Genomic DNA, 22763 nt, shown 5'->3' with positions numbered 1-22763 from the left:
GAAAAGGGTGGAAAAATAACCAAGCTAAAAACTGTAAGTAACTAACATGACTGATGGCTTGTCTAGGCCATTAAAAAAAAAAATCACAAAACAGTTGTTTCCTTCACATATTCACATGCCCCTTCCATAGATGGTGTCACAGAAGAGCATTCCGAAACAGGGCAAAGAGTCAAGCCCGCTAAACCTGAAAGGAGCAGGATAAAAGGATACGCTCATGTCAAAAAGTTTCAATCCTGGGTGCAAAGAAAGGCGATCTGTTATTTCTCCTTGGTCAAGCATCCTGAGGGCAGAGCCAAATCTTGCTCTCCCTAAATCAGCTCAACAAGTTCATAGATTTCAGTTTCTGAGTATTCTGAAGAACAAAAAATCGTCTCACCTAAGCAACCAGCAACTCCTCAAAACAGAGTACCCAAAATAAAGATCTAAAAGGCTGGAGCAGAAGGGATTTGAAGTTCAGTTTCTCCTCATTAGAGTTTTTTGCCAGTGTATCTAGAAAATTTCTCATAATAAAAAATAAAATAATAATAATAAATAATAAATAATTTAAAAGCTAACTTTGTACTCTTCACCTGTCAGATTATCAAATGAATTAGAATATAATATTTCTGCAAGATACTCAAAACTCCGTAACAACTTCAAAAGCTCTGCAGGATGTTATAACCTCCTGGTAGCTTCTCCTAAATTCAGCTTTTGGTTTTGGTTTCTACTGGAGACCGTATGCACACTTACTGGAGATAGGAATAGGTAGGAATATCATATTAAAAGGTAAACAGTTATCCATTAAGCATAAATACAATTGGTTTAACATTTTTTTAAAACCCCACTGATGTTATTAATGCCACAGTGGAGACTCTTGGAAAGGTCCATCCATCTAAAGACATTCATGCAGAAAATTTGGCAACAAGCATGGTTTGCCAGGAAGATGGGTGAATCTAATGATGCTCAAATGCCAGCTGGAATGAGGCATCACTACACCCACACTTGCATTTCCAAGGCCACCAGAAGGGGTCTGCATCAAATCTTGTAGAAACCTCAATAAGGGAAAAAACAAAAAGTGGGACTATAAATAGCCCCTCAGAGTCAATATTATGTTCCATTTTCCGAAAATGACAACAGCAACAGTTTTAATTATTCCAATGATTTAAGTTAAAACTAGAGAAATTTCATTAGCTATTAGAGCAAATACTGACAGCTAAGGATAATGTATGGTTAAAAATCCATAAATACTGTTCTCAGGTACCGTGTCAGGCACAGAGGACTCAAAGCTACAGAGATCTATACTTTGCCACAGGAATGGACAACATTCTCTTCTTCCATCCCCTTTATTAAGGCTTATTTCTTTTTAACTTACGATGTAAGAAATAGAGAATCCTTCTCAAGAAGAAAAGCTATATTCCAGGAGCATGGGTTCCTCAGTGTGACCAAAAAGATAGCCCCTCAAATATCCAGGTAAAATCTTGATGGAGCCAGGAGCTTGAAACGCCCAGCTCAGTGGGGAAGCCATCTCCTCCCCTCTCTCCACTGCCCTTCCTCCTTCCCTAGAAGAGCGTAGCGTTCCAGATACCAACTGAATCTAGTAAAGGTGTCTAGCCCCACGTGCCCTCCCACCTCTTTTTCTTACACACCCCAGGTGAGCGTGCGCGTGTGCACACACACACACACACCCTGGCCTGATTCTCAAAGCCATCTTGTTCAATCTCTCCTCGTCTTTTTAAAAACAGCCTCCAAGCACAGCATCCATTCGAGGTGAAATTCAGACTTGAGGGAAAGGGAGAAGCCTCGCTTAGGTCCTGAGCTGTACTTTGCGAGTGAAGGGCACTGCTAAAAATGAAGTCAAGTTTATCGTCTTCTTCCATGATTTCAGGAGGAGGTGGGGATGCTGGGTCACTGAATGATCTGAATGTCACCATTTTGACTTTTTGTTACTCTCTCTAGTGGAGAGTATGGGTTTTGGAAGCAGACAGCTCTGGGATCGAACTCAAACCCTGACACCCAGCAGCTGTGCCCTTGGGCAAGGTTGTCTCTCCACACCTCAATTTCCTCATCTGTAACACTGCAATAATAACACCCACTTCACAAAGAGGTTGTGAGTTTTCATGAAATTAAATATGTAATTGCCTCGTCGAGTGGAAAAGTGCTATACAGCTGTCACATCACACAGCAGCCATAGCATATTCAGAAGTCATAGCCTGAATCCTGTGTGTGCTGTAAGTTAAGGCTCCTGCTATTTCATTCAGAGTGTTTGTCTCATAAACATTTCATCTTTATTCAGTCCTCAAAGATTACTCTGCACACAGTTCAGCCTTACATTGGTTACAGTCCCACCATGGCTGTACATAGTACACATTTGTGTATAATTTTCAATTAAAAGCCACAGGATAACTAAATCCTTCTTAAGTTATGGCACAGGCTAAGATTTCTGTTCCTGATTTTCTTCCCGAGTAAATTTTCATGTGCCAGAAAGCACATGAGAGAGCTTTACCCAGAGTGTAAAACTCTGAAGAAGGTAGACCTCTATACCCAAGTTGTTAGACACTTTAACCTCTATCCCTTATCAAGTAGCCAAACCTGAGCTGGGAAGGGACCCAAGCCCAGAGCAGATCCCCTGTCTCCTTTCTGCTTCCTTTCTGGGGGACAGACCTAAGTCACACCTGGGGAAGCTGCCGTGAAATTCTACACTCCCAGAAAATATAATCAGAATGTAACAGAGGTCCAGATGAGTAGTAAGGCCATGAAGACAGCTTTATTAAAGACCACACAAGGGAGTGAGAGTGGAATTAACATCTGGTGTGACCTTTGGTTCTCTCACAAGCATAATTGTGTCATATTCTCTCAAACAGGTGAACCAACGTTTAGAAAGGACAAAAAAACAATCAGTGACATCTTGAACCATGGTAATAAGATAATATATTTCAACCAGAATTCAACTGCATCACCAGCAGAATAACCTCTCAAAGGGAAGGGGATGAGATGTCCTCAACAGAAGATTCATCTGAGTCATTCTGACCTCCTCCCTTGAATGATGGTCCCACCAATCCCAAATCTTGTTCTCCATTCCGTGCTTCATAAACTGATGGGAGTAAATGTCCACCTTGCCAGACTACGGGGCCAAGTGTCCAAGGGTAGCAGATTATGGCAGCCCTCTTCGTCTCATCTAGTCCTACAAACACAACTGGAAACCCCCTGAAAGGGAAACTCCACTTGTCCTTTACAGGTTCCAGCCCAAGTAACAGGAGAGTTTTCACTGCACTTAGTTTAAGGTGCAAAATCACTAAGAGCAAAGTGAATTTTTCTTTCAGAGAGTCAGTGGATTTTCCCCTGAAATTCACTTGCACATAGACCTTACAGATTAGATCCAGTACAAATATACCTGAGATCACACTCTAATAAGATTTTAGTAGTCAAGAGTTTTTCTTGAATGAATATAGTTGAGGGGAAATAATACTTGAAAAATCTCAAACAAAATCGTGAGTTATTAACAACAGTCTTCCCCCATGCTTTCAGAGCCCAGAAATGCATCTGAGTGGATGCAGCATGTCAGTGATGTGGAGAATGGGTAGGAGCACACACTACAGGCCCTGGTCCAAATCCTCCTCCATATCCAAAAAGACTCTTTGCACAGAGAGGAGAGGATATGGATACCCAGCTTGTGCTAGGATAGAGAGAGGGTATTCCAGAGTTTTGAGTAGTCATTGCTACCCAAATGTTCTCTGCGGACTGGTACTGATCATGAACTATGATTAGTCTGTGGCAAGACAAATAGAGACATCAAGAGTAACCATGGAGGGGAGGGTAATAGCTCAGTGGTAGCACACATGCTTGGCATACATGAGTCCTGGGTTCAATCTCCAGTACTTCCATTAAAAAAATAAGTTCATTATTTTTAAGTCACAAAAAAGAAATGAACTTTTTTTTAAAAGAGTAAGCATTGAGAAAGCTTGACATTACAAGTTGACACTGCTGCAATGTTTGCACGATGATCTTTTCTATTAGTTCATTTCTGGTGATTCTGCAAGAATTTTGATCTGTGATGAGCAGGGAATTTAAAAACACAAACTGGTTCTTCGCCACAGATAGTTTGAGAAGCATTGCCCTAGACCTGTGTCCACAGACCTGGCTGTTCATTGGACTCTCTTGGGGAGCTTGAAAAAGTACTGATACCTGGGTCTCCATCCCAGAGAATCTGTTTTAACTGGGATGGAATGCAGCCTTGGCACTGGGATTTTTTTTTCCCCAGGTGTTCCTAATATCTATCAAAGGATTTGAGAACCACTTTCCTCATACTGTTAAGAGATTAGTGAATGCACCTAGGGGTGAGTGAACTGGGAATGCACAAGAGTAATTACTTATGTTACTTTGAAATTTTGAAAAACAGTTTAAAGTTGTAATTCAATGTTATATTAAAAACAAGGGTAAAAGTGAACTGGAATACTCTGATATACAGTCATGTTATGTATAATTTTTAATGTAAACTTTTTATTGCAATATAATGTGCTGGATATTTTCATAAACACATCCATGAAAGCAGCATCCAGATCAAGAAACAGATAATGCACAATATTACTTGCCCCCATGCTATGACATCTTAAACTAGCTTCCCACTGGGAAAAAGTAAGGATAATGTACTCTGCCACTATGAATATGATATTTATCTTGGTTTATGGTAGGTCAAGTTTAAGTTGGAAGATTTCAAAGAATAGAAATAGAAAGTACAATAATCCTTCCTGGTAAAGATGGCAGATTGAATATACATATATCTATTTGTTCATTCAGAAAATTCCACTAATATGATAATAAGTGAATTTTTAAAGGTATAACTCCACAAAAAAAATCAGGAGAGAAAACAAGTAACAAAATTGTAGAAGCTGGAAAGAGGAAACCTAAATTGAGGGTAGAAAAAGTGGGTATTAGTCCAATTTACAACACAGAATTTTCCAAACACACCAGTTACTAAAGTAAGAGAGATGACAATGAGGCTAAAATCAGTAGCCTTGGTTAAGTCTGTTTAAGAAGCCTAATGACTTCTTAATCCCCACCCCGACTCTGTAGAGCATTTAGCTAGGCCTCCCTTCACTCTGGCAAAAGCCCGAGCTTTATTTTCTGGAGAGGCCCAAATAAAAGTCTGCAGGGACACCAGGCACGCTTGCAGACTGGGGTATCACACCAAAACCAGGGAGGAGTAAGGTTAACCTGTACATACTGCTCACTGAGATGCCCAGGCTTCCTTCCCACTTGGTTCCCAGAATGCCAGCAGCCACTTGGGAGATTAGAGAAGCCTTCTATGATGCAAAGGAACAGATCGTAACAAAAATGAAACTGAAGTTTCCCAAGGAAACAGCCTGGCTATTTGGCAGTAAAGTCATAATAGACAAGCCCCAGCTGGGAGATAACTCTCCATGGGTCTCTCTTCCATTTCTGAACATCTTCGACAGGACCTGACAGCTTTTTGTTCTGGACTACTTTTTTCAAGACCCTGTATAGTGATGCTTTTCTCCCTCTAGAATAGGTTTGCTTGCTAATGTCTCCCTCTGGAGCAAAGACTGGGTAGGTTTACCTGTAGATCATTATAAATGATTGGAATTTCCTAAGCTCAGGAGTCCTCAGCTATGACACAAACCTACTGCATAGTATGGATCCATCTTGCTTGCTCTGTGCTGTCCCTGTGAAACTTTTGGAGCAAAGAGAACCACTGTGAGCATGAAGCTCAGGCTGCCTGCTGAATTGTGAGTAATAATATCCTTTATATCTGACCCCAAAATCTCATGTCACCCATGAAAATGTAGTAGTCTAACCCGTTCACTTGAAAGTGCGGTAAGACCCTTTAAAGATCCTGACATCCTCAACCATTCTCACAACTTCCCAAAAGTTTCTCCACTCTAGAATATATGCAGATACACAGAAATCACAAAACATCCAAGAATATTGGCTAACAATAGTAAATTTGATTTTAAAAGTAATGCAATTTGGAGGAAATGACCCATTCAAGAGAAGAAAACTTCCAAAAAAGTATCAGTAATATCCTCAGGGAATAATAAGAGAAGCTATTCTACCCATAAAACAAAAACAAGATGCTATATTTTTAAAAGAAATATTAGGAAAACAAAGGAGAGCTATTACGATTTTAAATGGAACTTTAAGTAAAAAACTTAATAAATGAGTTTAAAATAAAGTTAAGAAAATATCCTACAAAGAACAGCACACAGGCAGAGATGGAAAACAGGAAAGAGCAGAGTAGAATCTGGGTACTTCATCTCAGCATAAGCCATTCATTCAGCCACCCTCCCTCTCAACTTCCTGCTGGAAAAGAGAATACATTTCCTCATTGCTTAAGCCAATATAAGTGAGTTTTCTTGCTGCCAACTTCATCCTGAGGAGACTTTGGTAACCAGTGTGCCTTGGAAAAGAATAAACTAGTTTGTGGTCTGCGGGAGGGGATAAAAATGGAAGCAGGGCCTTTATTAAATAAAGCCCTCTCCTGAAATTTGCTCTTTTGCCATAATTTTGATGGAAACATTGGAGATAATAGCAGCTATGCTATTTCCCTTTGGCAAATAACCGCGTATCTAATAATGCTTCCAACTCCTGGTTTTCTATTATATGTATATGAGTGTCATCTACGGAGAATACCTACTCCGTGAACTTTTTAGGAAACGTGAAAGTTTGCAATGTCCAACAAACTGCCCATGGGGAGGAAAGCAGGCTGTGCTGCTTTGGTGATGAAAGCAACTTTGCGTCTCAGTGAATCTTGCTGCACACAGTACACCTGAAATATGACCAATGATCCAACAAGAACCCTTTCCTATTGCCTTGAAAGTCAATTCCCTCAGGGACGGTGAAGAGAATGTGTTCTCTTTGACTTCTTGGACGTTAATGTCTTTTCAGCAATCTTGACTTGAAGTCTTTGAACGATATTTGTCTCACCTTTGAGGGAAAAGTGAAGCCCATCCTTGGTTGTTCAGTAAGGAGAAGTTCATTTCTCACTTGGCTCATTTTATAGATTTGAACATGATACAATTTTTCATTGAAAGCTTTAAAGTCACTATCATAATGCAGCTGAAAAACCACAAGTTCTTTTGGAAGCAGAGCTCCTCAGGAAAATAAGGATCCAGAGTGACATGTCATAAAATGTCTATGTAGACAAGTAATCTGGAAGTACCTAGATACACTGCAAGATCTGTTTGAAGGCTGATTCTGCTCAGACAACCTTAAAATTGAAATATGGATTCATCATTCCTTCTTTGCTGACAAAGGCAGCATGGATGATGCAGGTCTTACCTCAGTGAAGAAATAGAAAATATGAACAGACCAATACCAGCACTGAAATGGAATCAGTAATTTTAAAACTTCCAACAAACAAAAAGTTCAGGATCAGAGGGCTCCACAGGGGAATTCTACCAAACATTTAGAGAAGAATTATTGCCTATCCTTCTGAGATGATTCTAAAAAATTGCAGAGGAAGAAACACTGCCAAATTCATTCTATTGGGCCACCATCACCCTGATACCAAAATCAGACAAAAAAATCACACACAAAAAGAAAATTACAGGCCAATATCACTTATGAATATAGATGCAAAAATCCTCAACAAAATACTAGCAAATTGACTCCAATAATACATTCAAAAGATCATATACCATGATCAAGTAGGATTTATCCCAAGGATGCAAGGATTTTTCAATATCTGTAAATCAATCAATGTGATACACTCCATTAACAAACTGAAGAATAAAAACTATATGATCATTTCAACAGATGCAGAAAAAGCTTTTGATAAAGATCAACATCCATTTACAATAAAAACTCTCCAGAAAGTGGGCATAAAGGGAACATATCTCATTATAATAAAGGCCATATATGACAAACCCACAGCTAACATTATTCTCAATGGTGAAAAGCTAAAAGCATTTCCTCTAAGATCAGGAAAAAGACAAGGATGTCCACTCTCACCACTTTTATTCAGCATAATTTTGGAAGTCCTAGCCACAGCCATCAGAGAAAAAAAAGAAATAAAAGGAATTGAAATTGGAAAAGAAGTAAAACTGTCACTGTTTGAAGATGACATGAGTCAAAGCTACAATGAGGTATCACCTCACACCAGTCAGAATGGCCATCATTCAGAAGTCTACAAAATAAATGCTGGAGAGGGTGTGGAGAAAAAGGAACCCTTCTACACCGTTGGTGGGAATGAAAATTGGTGCAGCCGTTATGGAGGACAGTATAGGGGTTCCTTTAAAAACTTAAAACAGACTTACCATATGATCCAGCAATCCCACTCCTGGGCATATATCCAGAGGGAACTCTAATTAGAAAATATACATGCACCACAATGTTCATAGAAGCACTATTTACAGTAGCTAAGACATGGAAACAACCTAAATGTCCATCAACAGAGACTGGATAAAGAAGATGCAGTATATATATACAAGAGAATATTACTCAGCTTTAAAAAATGAAATAATGCCATTTGCAGCAACATGGATGGACTTAAGTATTATCATATTGAGTGAAATAAGTCAGACAGAGAAAGACAAATATCATATGATATCACTTATATGTGGAATCTAAAAAAAGGATAAAAATTCTATTTACAAACCAAGGGCAGACTCATGGACATAGAAAACAAATTATGGTTACCAAAGGGAAAAGGGCACAGAGGGATAAATTAGGGGTTAGGGATTAACAGACACACTATAGGTAAAATAGATAAACAACCAGGACCTACTGTATAGCACAAGGAACTATATTCAATTTCTTGTAATAACATATAATGGAAAAGAATCTGAAAAGAAAAAATCTATATATATGTTTATGTATAACTGAATCACTTTGCTGTATACCTGAAACTAAAATTGAAACTACACTTCAATAAAAAAAAATTTTAAGATGACCTCAATGACTTGAGTACAAATAAAATGATGTGACATTAATTCAGACTGAAAAGTCTTCAAGACATCTGATGTTTCTTGATACAAATCCACCTCTTCCTGCAAAATAAGCTACAGATCTCTGATTTCATTTGCTACATTGTATTCTTGTAAATCAGAGTTTCTAGAAAGTGTTAATATTTTAATCAAGTTGCAGTCAGCTGGATAGCAAAGATGAGCTGCATCTTCCCATGCCTAAAACCACTACAAAATTTCAGCTTTTTAGTCAATCCAAACTATGAGCACTTTCTCACTAAAATTCACTTTTAAATAATACTGAAATTCATCTTTATTTTAGTTAACAAAAGTTATTTCAGTTTTTCTAGATATTATCATTACATTTTGCATGCATCCTCATAAAACAGAAAAACAGATACAATTCATTGGAATTATCATTTTTATAGTCTGTCCCTGTGAAGTAATATATTTCCAGTGTAACAAAATGAACTGTGTGAAAATGTCTGGTGTATATGTACATTTGGGGGGGAGGGGATAATTTATAGTTTTATTTAGATTTTCAAAGATTTCTGCATCCCTCCAAAATGTTAAAAAGCAGAAACACTAAAAACTACCATTCTACACTATAGAACAGTCCTCTAAGATAGTATGTAATTACCATGTCAAGTCACAGGTCATTTCTAACATGAATTTAATCCAATATCACCTTGAAAACTAGTAATTAAATTTTCAAATGTGATCTAATCCAAACCCTAAAAAATTGGCTAGGAAGTTCCTACAAAATTGAAACCGTCTTTTCAAGTTCAGTGCATGAAAAGCCTACTAAGAAACATAACAACTAAGTGCAATGCAATACACTGGCTTGGATCCTGGAATAGAAGGAGAACCTTAATGGGAGAACCGGCGAAATCCAAATAAAGCCTAGAGTGTAATTAATGTTAATGTACCAATATTGGTTTCTCAGTTCTGACAAATACACACTGGTAATGTAAAGTGATAAAAATAGGGGAAACTGGGTGAGAGGTACACAGGAACTCTCTGAATTATCTTTGCAACTTTTCTGTAAGTCTAAAATCATTCCAAATAAAAAATGTTTTAAGTCTACTCTAAATTTTTAATGAGATTTCATCACTCAACAAATATTTATAGAGTGAACAGGCACTGTTCTGTGTGGTGGGTTCACAGTGCTGAACAAAACAGATCCATCCCTTCCCTTAGGGAGCTAAGAGACTAGTGGCCAGGACATTAAACCGTCACAAGAATCAACATAAATTGCAGTTGCAGTTCGCAGTTAAGTGCTGTAAAGGAAAAGCACTCTAGATGAGAGGGGTGCAAAGCTGGAAAGGCCTCCCTGAGGCAGTGGCACTCAACATGAGACCTGAGGGATGGCGAGGAGCCAGCCGGTTACAGCACCAGGAAGAGAGAAGCCCTCGTTCAGCAGCCTGGAGGAAGAAAAGGACCTGGAGAACATGCCAGTGTGACCAAAGCCTCAGGAGGGCATGGAAGAGTGGGGCCTTCAGAAGACCCCAGCCACATAGGACCTCATAGGCTGGGTTGAGGGTTTGATAGTTTTCCAAGAAATATGGGAAGCCACTAGAGACTTTAGCCAAAGGAATGACATGATCCAATTAATTCTTTTAAAAGATCACGATGATTGTTACGTGGATGTGGACAAGAAAGGAGTAAGACAAGAAGTCCCACTTTGGGTGCCCATAGTTGTTTTGTTTTTTTTTTTTTTTAATTAAGAAGAAAGAAAAAGTTCTCAATTTCTAAATGTATTTGTTCTAAAATGTCCCTGGGAAGTAATAATTCATTTTAGATGTATACATTTCTTTAGAATCTGCCACCCTAACTCCAGCAGGGAAGATGGTGCTCCAAATGGTTCCCAGCTCATTCAATCTGCATCTTTCCTCTAGAATGCCTAGATTAAACCTAAGTGTGAACAAAAGCACAAGATAGATACCAAAGTCACATACTTGCAGCAAGGCATCAGTAGCAAAACCCTGTCGGCTCTAACACCCTTAGGTCTTAATTTTCACAAGAAAGAAAGAGTTCTTAGTATGTCTGGTTTTCAGGACCATAAACCCATTATTGACCCTCACTAGTGCCATCTTGGCATTAACCCGGAACTAAATATAGAAGATCTCAGACTGCAGACTAGTGTAATTTTCAATCCCTGTTTAAAATACACGATGTTAAATGTCATCCTCAGTTACTATACCTTGAGTCTGAAGGAGCTGGTGTGTTGCCCTGTCTGACCTAGAAAAAGAAATATATCTTCCAAATGTGATGTAACCAGAAGCACTTCAATAAAACTTAATAAGCAGTCTGCAGAGCTGGTTGAGTACTTTTAAACAGAACTCCCTAGGGACTTATACTCTAAACAAACACTTGGATTTTCTCATTTTGTAGGAATACACTATCTATAACCTCCCCAAATATCATCTAGATACATGCTAGGGACTGTCAGAACCAGAAGAAAAAAAAATTGGATCTTGATTGAAGCCTATGATTTAATATGAAAAACTTCTTATGCAAAGCCCCGTGAACCAAATAGCTATTAAGTTGACTGTCCTGCCAATCGATCCTTTTTTCTGGAAACTACCTCTTGTCCTACAGTCAGTAGGGTTAGAAGAGAAAGCCTCTGGCAGCCATGATTGCATAACTTGACCCCGCCCCACACTACCACACTCAATAGGATCAAGGGTGTGCACTCGATACAAATTGGGCCAAAGAGTCCCTTTCTCCGAATCTGGATTTAGAAGTAAGAGAGTCTTGCTCAATCTGTCTGCTCTCTTGAATAGAGGACATGTAAATACTGGAACTGCTTGCAGAAGCTATTTCCAACCATTTGGACAAGGAATAGAGAAAGCCAGCCTGCAGCGAGAGACAAGAATGGAGAACATGTGCCAGAAAAAAGAAATGAAAGGCAGAGAAAGAGGGCTCCGTATTCCCCCACAACCCTCTGGGACTGGATGCTGGCTTATCCCACCTTACCCCTGCACTTCAGATCCCTGGCAGACTCCCAACATCCTTCCAATCACTTGCATTTTTGCTTAAGCCAGTTCAAGTGGAGCCCTGCGACTGGAAACCAAACAAGCCCTCACTAACACCCCAGGTCTCTCCATTTCATTTAGTCTCAAATAACTGAGGACCAGCTTGCCCAAACTCTTTAAGCCAAGATCTCTGAAAGGGAGTCTAATTCCAGCCTCTCCAAGCAGACAAAATACGGCAAAATGAAAAACGCTTATCCTAAAATGTCAAGTGGGAAAGAAGCAGGGTACAAAATTGTATATATCAGAATTAAGACTATACTGTAGTTTATATGTTTGTCAACAAATCAAGAAGTGAAGCCCTGTATGTATTACAAAGATTGGAAGGAAATTAACCAAAATAACAGTAGTCATATTGTGATGACAGGATTATTTTCCTTTTTCTCTGTATTTCTCTGTGTCTTTAAGTAAACACTTCATAACATAACGAAATTATAACTTCAAAGACTATGTAAATGTGTGTTTGACATAATGATGTCTTTTTTAAAAGCAGAACATAAAATACCATATCTGTAATGTTTGCCATTGTATAAAATAGCTCAAAAAGCAACTGCCCCTTTAAGACTCAACATATAAAAGGAACAATGAAACTTCCAATAGACTGGTCCCAAATCAGTCCTCAGCCTTCAGTTCTTCTCCACCTATTTGCCCTCCCAATCCTACATAACCCCACCCCATCTCATGCTACCCATCTTCACCTGGGATTCCACCCTCACCCTCCCCTACTCTCTGCCCCCATTCTCCTAACCCCCTAAATCCTGCACTCCCCTCGACTTTGATGTCTGGGTGTCTGCATCTCCAGATATGCAGACCAGTACTGTCATTGGTAGGCCCTAGATTTGTCTCCTCTCTTTTGGATCAGCCAGTTGGGAATAACCTCATCACAAATGGCTCCAGCCCATTTTAAACTATCCCAGGGGCTATCCGGGTAAGCCAGAAATGGATAAGAAGTGGAAGGCAACACCCAAAAATAAAAACCACTGTGGACTTGGCTAATTTGTAAACTATCTTTAACATTACTGTAACACAGCTTTCAATAACAATTTGAAGCACTATGTTGGATATGAAAAAAAAGTAAGTGGTAAACCATTTATTTACAAGAAAAAAGTGAGCAGAGTTCTTGAAATCATGAAGCGCATTCTACTGGTTTCCTCCATGATCAGAACAGCTTCCATACATTGAGCTGGGCATTGTGCCAGATACTCTATATACATTATCTTACATAAGCCTCCCAATCCAATGACCTGTGAAGCAACTATTATTATTTCCATTTTACAGGAACAAAATTGTTGATCTGAGAGGTTAAGTTAGTTATGCATGTTTAAAAGGCTAACAAGAAGCAAAGCAGGGTCTTGTGGTGTTGGCATTAGACCTCACGGCCTCAAACAGGTCATAGATAGGTTTTCTAAAGAAAGCATGTCTGAAACTTAATGTTAAACCCACGTGTTAGCTATTAGTAGTAGTAGTATTTTATAATACAAATATTGAGTTTATATGTAAATTTGTATCTTAAATAAAAGTACACCTCAGAATAAACACTGTAGAAGCTACCACATTATGCAACATTAATAACATATACAATGATATTCAGTACCAACATAGGCCTTATAAGCTATCATTTAAAACTATGTTACAAAGACTTCTTACTATATATCAATGGTAATTATTTATAACTCTATAAAACACTACCAATCAATCGTATACAAAGAAGCATAAAGCTTATTATCAAGGTATAAACAGAATAGAAACTGGGAGAAATATTTATTGCATTCATTTCACCAGTATGAGACAATTTTATGACTTAGTTAGAGTGCTAACGTGTTATATTAATTCCGTACCATGAAGACCAATAGTAACCACTTCACAAGGTGGGCAGGAACCAGATTTAATTCCTATAATTCTAATAACTTTATACTATTTTATTTTTTTAAATGCCTTTTCTCCCCATTCAAGTACAGAAAACATTATAATGGCAATAATGATGCAAATGCAGAAGCTATAATTAAAAGGTAAAGTGATCATAAAACATGATTTGATGTATTCTCATTCTCTGAATAGGCACATCTGTTTGATTCATTCATAGCTGGTGAGTTTTTTCTTCCCTTCCCATCACTACCACCACGTACTCTTTCTTTTTCTGTGTGACAATAATCAACCCTCCAATTTCTCCAACGGAAACTATAATCATTCATTCATTAGGACGATAAACTTTATTGAGCACCCAGAATGTACTCTAGTACGCTTTCGCTTGGCCTAAGATAAAAATAAATAAAGGTAAGTCCCTGCCCTCCCCAAGCTCTGTGGGTGAGACAGTCTTGTGAAAAGTAAACAGCCCAAAATAGTGTGCTAAATGCTGGAGCAGAGGTGAGGACACAGCATTACACGAGCACGGAAGGAGGATTAACCCAGCCTGGGGCAATTAGGAAGCTTTACAGAGGACAGCGCATTGAAACTCGGCCTTTAAAGATAAATAGGAGCTTCCAAAGAGTGATGAAGGAGACACGGGGAGAGGAAGCCACTCAGGTCATAGTATAAAAGGCACTGAGGACCAGAAGAACATGGGGACAATAATGTTCTTACAACAATGAGCTGTTTGATGAGACTATGATTGGGGTTTGTGGAGGCCATATGGGATATGAAGTTAAAAAGAAAAACTGGACTAAAAATTCAACAACTTAAGTAGATTAAGGTGTTTAAATATGTGGAAGACTATGCATACATTAAATTTAAGTTATTAAAATACATAGAGCAATGAGAGAAATGTTTAGTATGAAATAAAAGGCATTTGCATATGTCTATGGATATAGAGAAGACTGAAAGGACAGTGTTAGCCAAAATGTTAACACTAATCACCTCTGCGTGGTGGAATTATGAATAATTTCGTTTTAATCTCTCTTTGCTTTTCTGCCTTCCAGATTTTCTGCCCTAAGCACGCATGACTTTGGTAATTAGAGGGGGAAACGTGTGCAAAAATAGAAGAATGTAAGCTGGGCTCAGATTGGGGCATGCTAAGGAATTTGGATTTTATTCCACAGAAAATGAAGGTTTATGCCAGGCATTTGATCAGGGATGTGAGAGGAACAGATCTGCATTGTAGGGAATTAAATGTTGTTAAGGTGTGCCTACTGGATTAAAAAGATTTAAGGCTGGGGGAAAGATATGATGAATAGAACTAATGCAGTGATAGTAGGGATGAAAACCACATATTTGAGGTAAAATAGATAGGACTTGTTAACTGAATATAGGAGAAGGGGGAAGGGCAGAGCTTGAGGATAACTCCAGGTTTCCAGGCAATTGGTTAGATACAGTCATTGGAAGCTTAAAAGCATAATAAGAAGGAAAAGGCACATTTTAAGGACAGAATGATGAATTTAGTTTTATGTGTGACATGCCTGGAGGACATTCAGGTAAGAATTCTAGTAGAAAGTTTGAAATATGGGTCTGGGTTCAGAAAAAGTGGACCTAGACGTACAGACACATCAAAGATGGGGAAGCCGTGAAATTAAATGAGCTTGCTCACCGAAAGTAAAGTAGGGGAGAGACAGTTGAGGCTGGAACCTTGAGAAATGCTAAGTCATAGCAGTAGTCAGAGAATTCAGAGAGCCGGAGAGCCAGAAGTTGGTAGACTTCTTTTTGGAGATAAGATGGTCAGAGCTGGGATCAGAGCAAGGAGAAGTTCTAATATAAATTTGCAGCTACTGATAGAAAACAAGCACAGATTCTGGTCAACCATGGGGTATAGACAAAACAAAAGCCCCACAAGTACGACAGGCACAGAACAAAGAGAGAAAACTGGCCAGCCTCGTAGATGGAACGTGGGGTGAAGAGGCAAAGTAAGCACTAGAGTTTACGGAATGAGACTCCTCCATGGAGGGTGCGTGGGGCTTTTTTGAAAGCTGTCAAAGCCCACCTACTGCATGGCTGTTCTAAGACAGTGACTTCTACCCTCTTTTTTACAAACCAGGAAACTGATGTCCACAGAGAGGTGTCCCAGGTCTCAGAGCCAAACTGCTGGCAGGTTTAACCAGAATCAATTTCCAAGCCCCTAGAGTTTAATTCACTACACATCAATATACTGCCTCCTTATTCAAAAACATAAAGAAGGCTCACCCAAAAAACACCAATAATGAAATGCAATTACATGTAAATGAATTTATCTTTTGACTTAACTTATGGAATGAATGGCCTCATATAGCAATACAACCCTCTCTGACCACCACCTCTTATCTCCCAGCTAACATCCATTAGCCTTTGATCGCACTGAGATTTCCAATCAATTGATCCTACCACCTTTTCACTCTTCTTAATCACTTTGGTTTCCTCTCTTCTTCATTTACCAGCTTTAAATTCTATGGTCAGTCATTATAATGATAACTTCCTTGTATACATTCACAACTTCTTTGCCCCTATTATTTTATTAGACCCACTGGATAATCTGAAACTCTGGTTAAATCCTTCTCTTCACTTGCTCCATGCCTCCACTATGTCAATGGGATAATAACCTACTGACTGGTCTCACTTTAAATTTGTGACCAGAAACTAAATAGCCCTTTAAAGCAGCCAGACAACACTACTGTACTTCCCCAGTCCCTTCACTCTCCCTATTGAACTAATCAAATCTTCTCTCTCCTCCAATCTCTACCGCCTCCTCTTCTATCCTCACTCTCAGTTGATAACCTGGCTTCCTATATGGAGAAAACAAAAACAACCGGAAGAGAACCTCAACAGACTGCCACCATCTCGGTTATCCACCTTCCAGGCCCTTCATCCACACCCTCTGCCCTATATCCATGTTCTTATCCAAAGTGACGTCCCCTCCTTTGTGCACTCGACTTGATACCCTTCTCTCTCCAATATCATTGATTTTTCTTTCCCTATTGAATCATTCTCATGTGCACATAAACACGCTGTTAAAAACAATTTTTAAAAAAGATCTTTAAAAAAACAATTTCTTTACCCCACTATTGCCACTTCCTCTGCTCCCCTTTACACAAAAATCATCAAAGAGTTGTCTGTACTCACAGTTCCAATTCCTCCTTCTAATTCTTGCTTAAGCACATTCTAATCCATTTTATGCCACCTTACCTATTCTTGTCAAGATAGCCAATGACACTCAGTTACCAAATTCATGGTCAGTTATCAGTCTTCATTTTACTTGACCTTTCAGAGCACTGGACTCAGCTAATCCCTTCCCTCTGAAACTCTTCACTGGCTTCCAGGGTATGACATGCCCCTCTCCTCCTTACCCTCTTAACGCCCCAGAGTTCAGGACTTGTTCTTCTCTGTATGCATTGATTCCTTGGAGTTCTCTTTAGTCTTAGGCTATAAATAACATCCAAATGCTGGAAAATCCCTAATTTATACCTCCAACCAGGCATCTCCTTGGAACTCCAGGATTATTCTACATCTCCAGTTACATTTAACCTTCACAAAATGTTACCCTACCCCCTCCCCCATCCCCTAAACTTCTCTACCTTGAAGCTTTCCACACTTTAGCTGTTGGCAACTCAAACTTGGTCACACCAGAAGAGATGGAATGATTTTTTATTCCTTTCTTACACATACCACATCCAACCATTAGGAATATCGAGAATTTGACCACCTCTCACCACTCCTGCTATTACCACTCTGGTTCAAGCCACCATCATCTCCCACCTAGGTTATTACAATAACATACTAACTAGTCTCTCTGCTTCCATCCCTCCCCCAGTAGAGCAGCCAGATTTATCCTTTTGAACGGTAAATCAAGTCACATCACTCTTCTGCCAACCCTGCAAAGGCTCACAATTTCATTCAGAGTACAAGCCAAAGGATGTACAATGGCCTGTTAGGTCCTACTTCATGTGACCTCATCTCCAACCACTCTCCCAGTTACTCACCCCACTCCAGTCATGCAGGCCTCTTCATTCTTTCTCTAGCACACTCGGCTCACTCCTCCTGAGTTTTGCACGGGCTGTTCCCTTTGCCTCAACCATCTTTCTCCCAATGTCTACACAGCTAAGTCCCTCACATCCTTCAGGTCTTTTCTCAGTTGTGACCCCCTCAGTGAGACCTTACCTGACCACCCTATTTAAATTGCCACAATTGCTAGCCCCCTCAGAATTTCTTAGCCTTTTAACTCTGTTGATATTTTTGTTAAAGCAGCCATCACCTTGAAATATTACTCTTTCTTTCTTTCTTTCTTTCTTTCTTTCTTTCTTTCTTTCTTTCTTTCTTCCTTTGCTACTGTCTGTCTCTTCCCACTAGAACTTAAGCTCTAAAAAGGATAATACTTTTGTCTGTTTTGTTCACTGATGTATTCCTGGCACATAAGAGGTGCTCAATTAGCACTTGTTGAATGAATGAATCTATTTCCCCTACTAGACCGTAAGCAACTTGAGGTTAGACAAATGCTCTAATCATTTCTGTATCTCTGTATCTATCTATATTTATAGATATGGATACAGAGATATTTACATATCTTTTATATATAATGTATATATACTTATATTTTATATATAATGCATATATTTTATGTATTATATATAATGCATATATATCTTTTATATTAATGTTTATAAATGTACATTATATGTGTCTGATTATGTTTACAATATACATTTCCTTTTTGTATCAGCCTGACTACTAGAATTTGTTCTGAACCAGGTACTCATCTTCCTGATTGGTAGAAGTGGCAGCAGGATGCATTAACATGAGGTTGATTATTAATGCATATTGTCAGTGGTGAGTCCCCACCTCCCTCAAGAAAGGTAAATGCCATAAATATAGAGACCATCTCATCTTTAAGGCCTCAGACATGACCATTCAGAAAATGGGAAAGTCACCTTGCCTTCACACATTACCTATTCCTCACCACAGCCTCTTCCGAAATATATCTTTCCCAACCTCCCCCAAGCTGTTGCTCATTCCCGCTAACAGCTAAATCAATTGACCATATTGTACTGGTTTGCTTCAGTGTGTTTGTTTACTAGTTGAAGCCTGCGTTAAGGGCAGGATTATTTCATGGTGCTCAGCAGCCTGGTCCTCTTCCAGCTCTCTCTTCTCCTAGTCTCTCACTTTGAGAAATGGCAATCCCTTTCTACCTCTGAAAGCATAAACATCCTGAAAGTTATTTGACCATCACATCATTCTCTGTCCTCATGAGATTCTCTGCCTTCAACTCTGCGGCCTGAAGTTAGCTAAGTGCCCATCACAAATAACTATGCCAAGTGCATCTTTATCCCTTCTAACCTCAGTGACTGTCTTAGTCAAAGCTCTTCTCTCTTTTGGTCCTGCTATTGCATGGCAAATGAAACATGTGCAGCTGTTTCAGCAAGTACGAAAAGAATATACGAATGTGTCTTTATTTAAAATGTCACTTTGCCAGTAGTCTTCTTGGTTTGTTCTTTATTAACCAAAGTCCCATTGTTATAAAATTATAATGGTATACCACCCTGAGTCTTGTAATTTCACAGCTTCTACATTCTCTAAGCAACTGCCATCCCATGGTTCCTAATGAAAATATTCAAAGGTGAAATCTTCACATTGTATACTAGTGCCTTTGCTTAAGTTTCTAGGGTTGAAAAAGAAACCCTTTGCCAATAGAAAAAAAAAAAGAAGTTTTGAATCTATAGTACAAAGACTTCAAACCACATTCCACAGCATGTTATTTTCTTTCTAGAAAATTCTAACACTATATAATTACTTTTGTATAGAAAATGAGTAATGTAAGTCTCTAATGCTAAAAACAGCTAGACAGAAACCATCCAAATCAGATAGGCCCTTCCTGAAGCCAAATTAAATATTAAACTAGAAAACATCTATGTAAGGACAGCCCATGGAAGAAAGCTCAATAGAGAGGGAGTGTAGTGGGGGAGAAAGTTGCATGAAAAAAAAAAGTGTCTTTTCCTCTATGTGTCAGGGATTACCTGCTTCAGAGAAACTGTAATGTTGATTGTACCTCAAATGCCACAGAAAACTATCAATCAGAAATGCATCTAGGAGCTTCCAAAGCTTCTGGTTAAAAATAACAGTAAAGACATCAATTAAGCTCCATCTCTTGCGACAGAAATGCACTGATACAGAAAAAGCGAAATCCCACCTGCATGGGAATTAAACCGCAGCTACTCCCCGTATTCAGAGGAAAACGAGCTTCACTTGGGTCTCTGGCAGATCTAATCCCAACAGATATAGCCAGTGGGTTTGTGTGTTGGGGGAGGGAGACAGAGTAGAGTGCGCCTGATCGCTCTCCCAGCAAAACTGCTCCAAAAACGTGAAAGCATTCGTACCGCATGACCTCCCGGAAGAAAGCCAGTACCGAACAGAGCAGCCTGCTCTGGCTCAGAGGTGGCCGCGACGTGCGGCGGGCAGCGGGGGCGGGTGGCCGGGTCGCGCCGCCCCCCTCACCCACCCCACCCCCAATCTTTTCAAGGGTCTCTGGCTCCAAGCTCCGGGACTCGAGACCTGAACAGGTTCTCTGCCCAGGGTGGAGAACCTCCCAAAGACATTTTAACAGGAGTAATTCCCGCGCTGGCAACGTCTGAACAGCCTGGAGTGAACAAGCTGACCCAAGCAGCGCCGAGACCCACGTCTGGGTCGGCTGCCCCTGCCAGCCCCATCCCCGAACCTATCCAGCCTGTGTCCCCAGCGTCTAGCCTGCAGCCTGGCACCCAGTAGGGGCTTTGGGAGAGTGCAGCCCCAAGGGCTGACTTGCCGCTAAGTAAACAGCCATGTTAGCCTCCTCGGTCGTAAATAAGCTCGGGGTGAGCCGGCCAACGGCCGTCAGGAGTGCTTACCCGGTCCCTTCTGCGCTTCTGCCCACAAGGCTGCTACTGTTTCCAAACTCCTAGGCGCCGGCAGTCCGGACACCCGTTCTCTCTTACGGTTCAGCACCGAGGACAGGATCATACTTTTAGCCCCGGTGGCCCCACTGCCCGGCGATTGGCGTTAGCCACGCAGGCAGGGCTGCAGGTGTCCGGACGGCGCGCCCTCCCGCATGTCACCCCCTCCGGCGCCTAGAACAAGGCAGCCCCACGGCGTCTTACTTTTCTGACTGGAGTAACCCGGGTAATAACCATAGTAGCCAGTGATCCGCAGGATCCGGTCCTCGATGGTGGCCACCCCGTTGGGGGCCGCCTTGACATCCATAGAGAGCGCGGGGCGGCGGCCCCGGGCGCGGCGGGACGAAGAGCGCAGCGCGGGGCCCGGGAGCTGGTGCAGGTGCCGCCGCCGCCGCCGCCGCCGGTGCTGATGTTGAAGCTCGTGCTCCCGCGCCCGGGCTCTGACTCCACCGCCCGGCGCAGGACTGGCTCCGCATCACAGCGGCGGCGGCGGCGGCGGCGGAGAGGGCCCCCACTCGGGCCGGCCTCTCCGTCAGCCTGGCAGCTCTCCCGCCCGCCACCCCGCGCACTGCTGCCCGAACAGCGCCCCCTCACCTCCGACGCCAACCGCGGCCGGGGGCGGCCCCACCTGGCAGCCGACTCTCATCATTAACCCTTTTGCGCCCCTTCCCTGAAGTGTAGACATCCCCCAACCCCACCTGACAGAAAGGATGCGCGGTCCAGGGCGTGGGAGAAGAGAAGATGAGATGCTCTCACGGGCTCAGGAAGGAGGGTTGACGGTGGGAGAGACCCAAGCGGAGCCAAGGGCTGTTAATGGGAAATGTGCACACTGTCGCTCGGGGAGATGACACCTTGGGGGCGCCCCCAAGGCTTCGTCTACGCTTAGCGTCTAAACCACCGGGGGTCTGCCGATCTGCAAGCGTTCCCAGGCGTTATTCAGTTCTCTCAACTTGCCTAGACGACGAGGAGTCTTTTTTTAAGAAAAGAAAAGGGGGAGGGGGGAAGGCACCAGCAGGTGGTACTTGAAGTGATTATTCAGGTATTGTGGACAGAAAGACTTTAAGAGATCAAGCCTCCAAGTCTGACAGTCCATGTCCGGCCGAAACCTCCATCCTCCCAGTGAAATCATCAAAAGCTTAGGAGCCGCAGCTGCGCGCAGCATGTTTATTTCGCCAATTTCAAATGCCCCGAGAAGAAATGATTTTCTCCTTTATTGCCAAAAACATCAGGGGGAAGCCCTTCAAACTCTAAATATCTGGACGGGTGAAAGTTTCAGCCACAGTCTAGAGACCTTCCATCTGAGTCTAGAACGTCCTTGAAGCTGTGTGTTCAGAGTGAACACCTCCCCTCAGGTATGACTCTAATGCTCTGGCGAGAGTCACCAAGTTAGAGTCAGTGAGCAGTGGGAATGATTCCTCTATTCACAGTTCATAGTCACAGCCTCCTGCAAAAATAATCCTCAAAGTTACATCTCAGAAAGGGTGCGTGGGAGTGAGGGTGAAGTGTGAGGTCATCAGCTTAGATGATGGCAGCTTCTATCCACCTGCCATCCAGAACCAGTTTAAGACACCTCTACCAGATTTCACATTTCTAAAGCTGGAGGAGGGGGCGGGGAGGACAAAAGCAAGTTGCCTACAGTACCCCCTCAGAAACCTCCAAAGAACCTACCACACCATTCTGCCTTCACGCATTTTTCACACTGTGTATGGATCCTTAAGGGGGAAGAAATACGCAAACTTTTAAAAAGATGAATTAGGTTTAAGCATATGAAAATACAGTATCAAATTTCACAATATGTTAAGGGTTTTCATACAGGCACAAAGTCTAGCATAGGATCTTGAGAGTGGAGTGAATCTGAGATGACTGTGGCTGGGAGAATTCATAAAGAAACCCAATTTCCTCCCACACCTGCTTTCCAGGCCAGGAAAGATGGAAGGGCAGAAAGAACCGAAAGGTCAAAGTGAACTTAAAGGAAAAAGCAATCCTACTGCAATTGTGGGGAGCTGACT

The 22763-nt window shown here is 41.1% G+C and overlaps 1 protein-coding gene across 2 annotated transcripts in view; it reads right to left on the bottom strand.

Annotated features, from left to right (window-relative positions):
• SLC35F4 (solute carrier family 35 member F4) overlaps positions 1–21336 on the bottom strand; it is a 222314-nt gene extending 200978 nt beyond the window's left edge. For both annotated transcript variants that reach the window (XM_074365468.1, XM_074365471.1), the window contains exon 1: positions 20959–21336. In XM_074365468.1, coding sequence (XP_074221569.1) covers positions 20959–21061 — 103 coding nt within the window. In that variant the 5' untranslated portion in view covers positions 21062–21336. The remainder of the gene's footprint in view (positions 1–20958) is intronic.
• Positions 21337–22763: the final 1427 nt, after the last annotated feature.

The sequence above is a fragment of the Camelus bactrianus genome, chromosome 6 (assembly GCF_048773025.1).
Source record: "Camelus bactrianus isolate YW-2024 breed Bactrian camel chromosome 6, ASM4877302v1, whole genome shotgun sequence".
In the NCBI taxonomy this organism is placed as follows: Eukaryota; Metazoa; Chordata; class Mammalia; order Artiodactyla; family Camelidae; genus Camelus; species Camelus bactrianus.
Note: the sequence above shows the minus strand (reverse complement) of the source record. Positions and strands in the feature narration are given on the sequence as shown.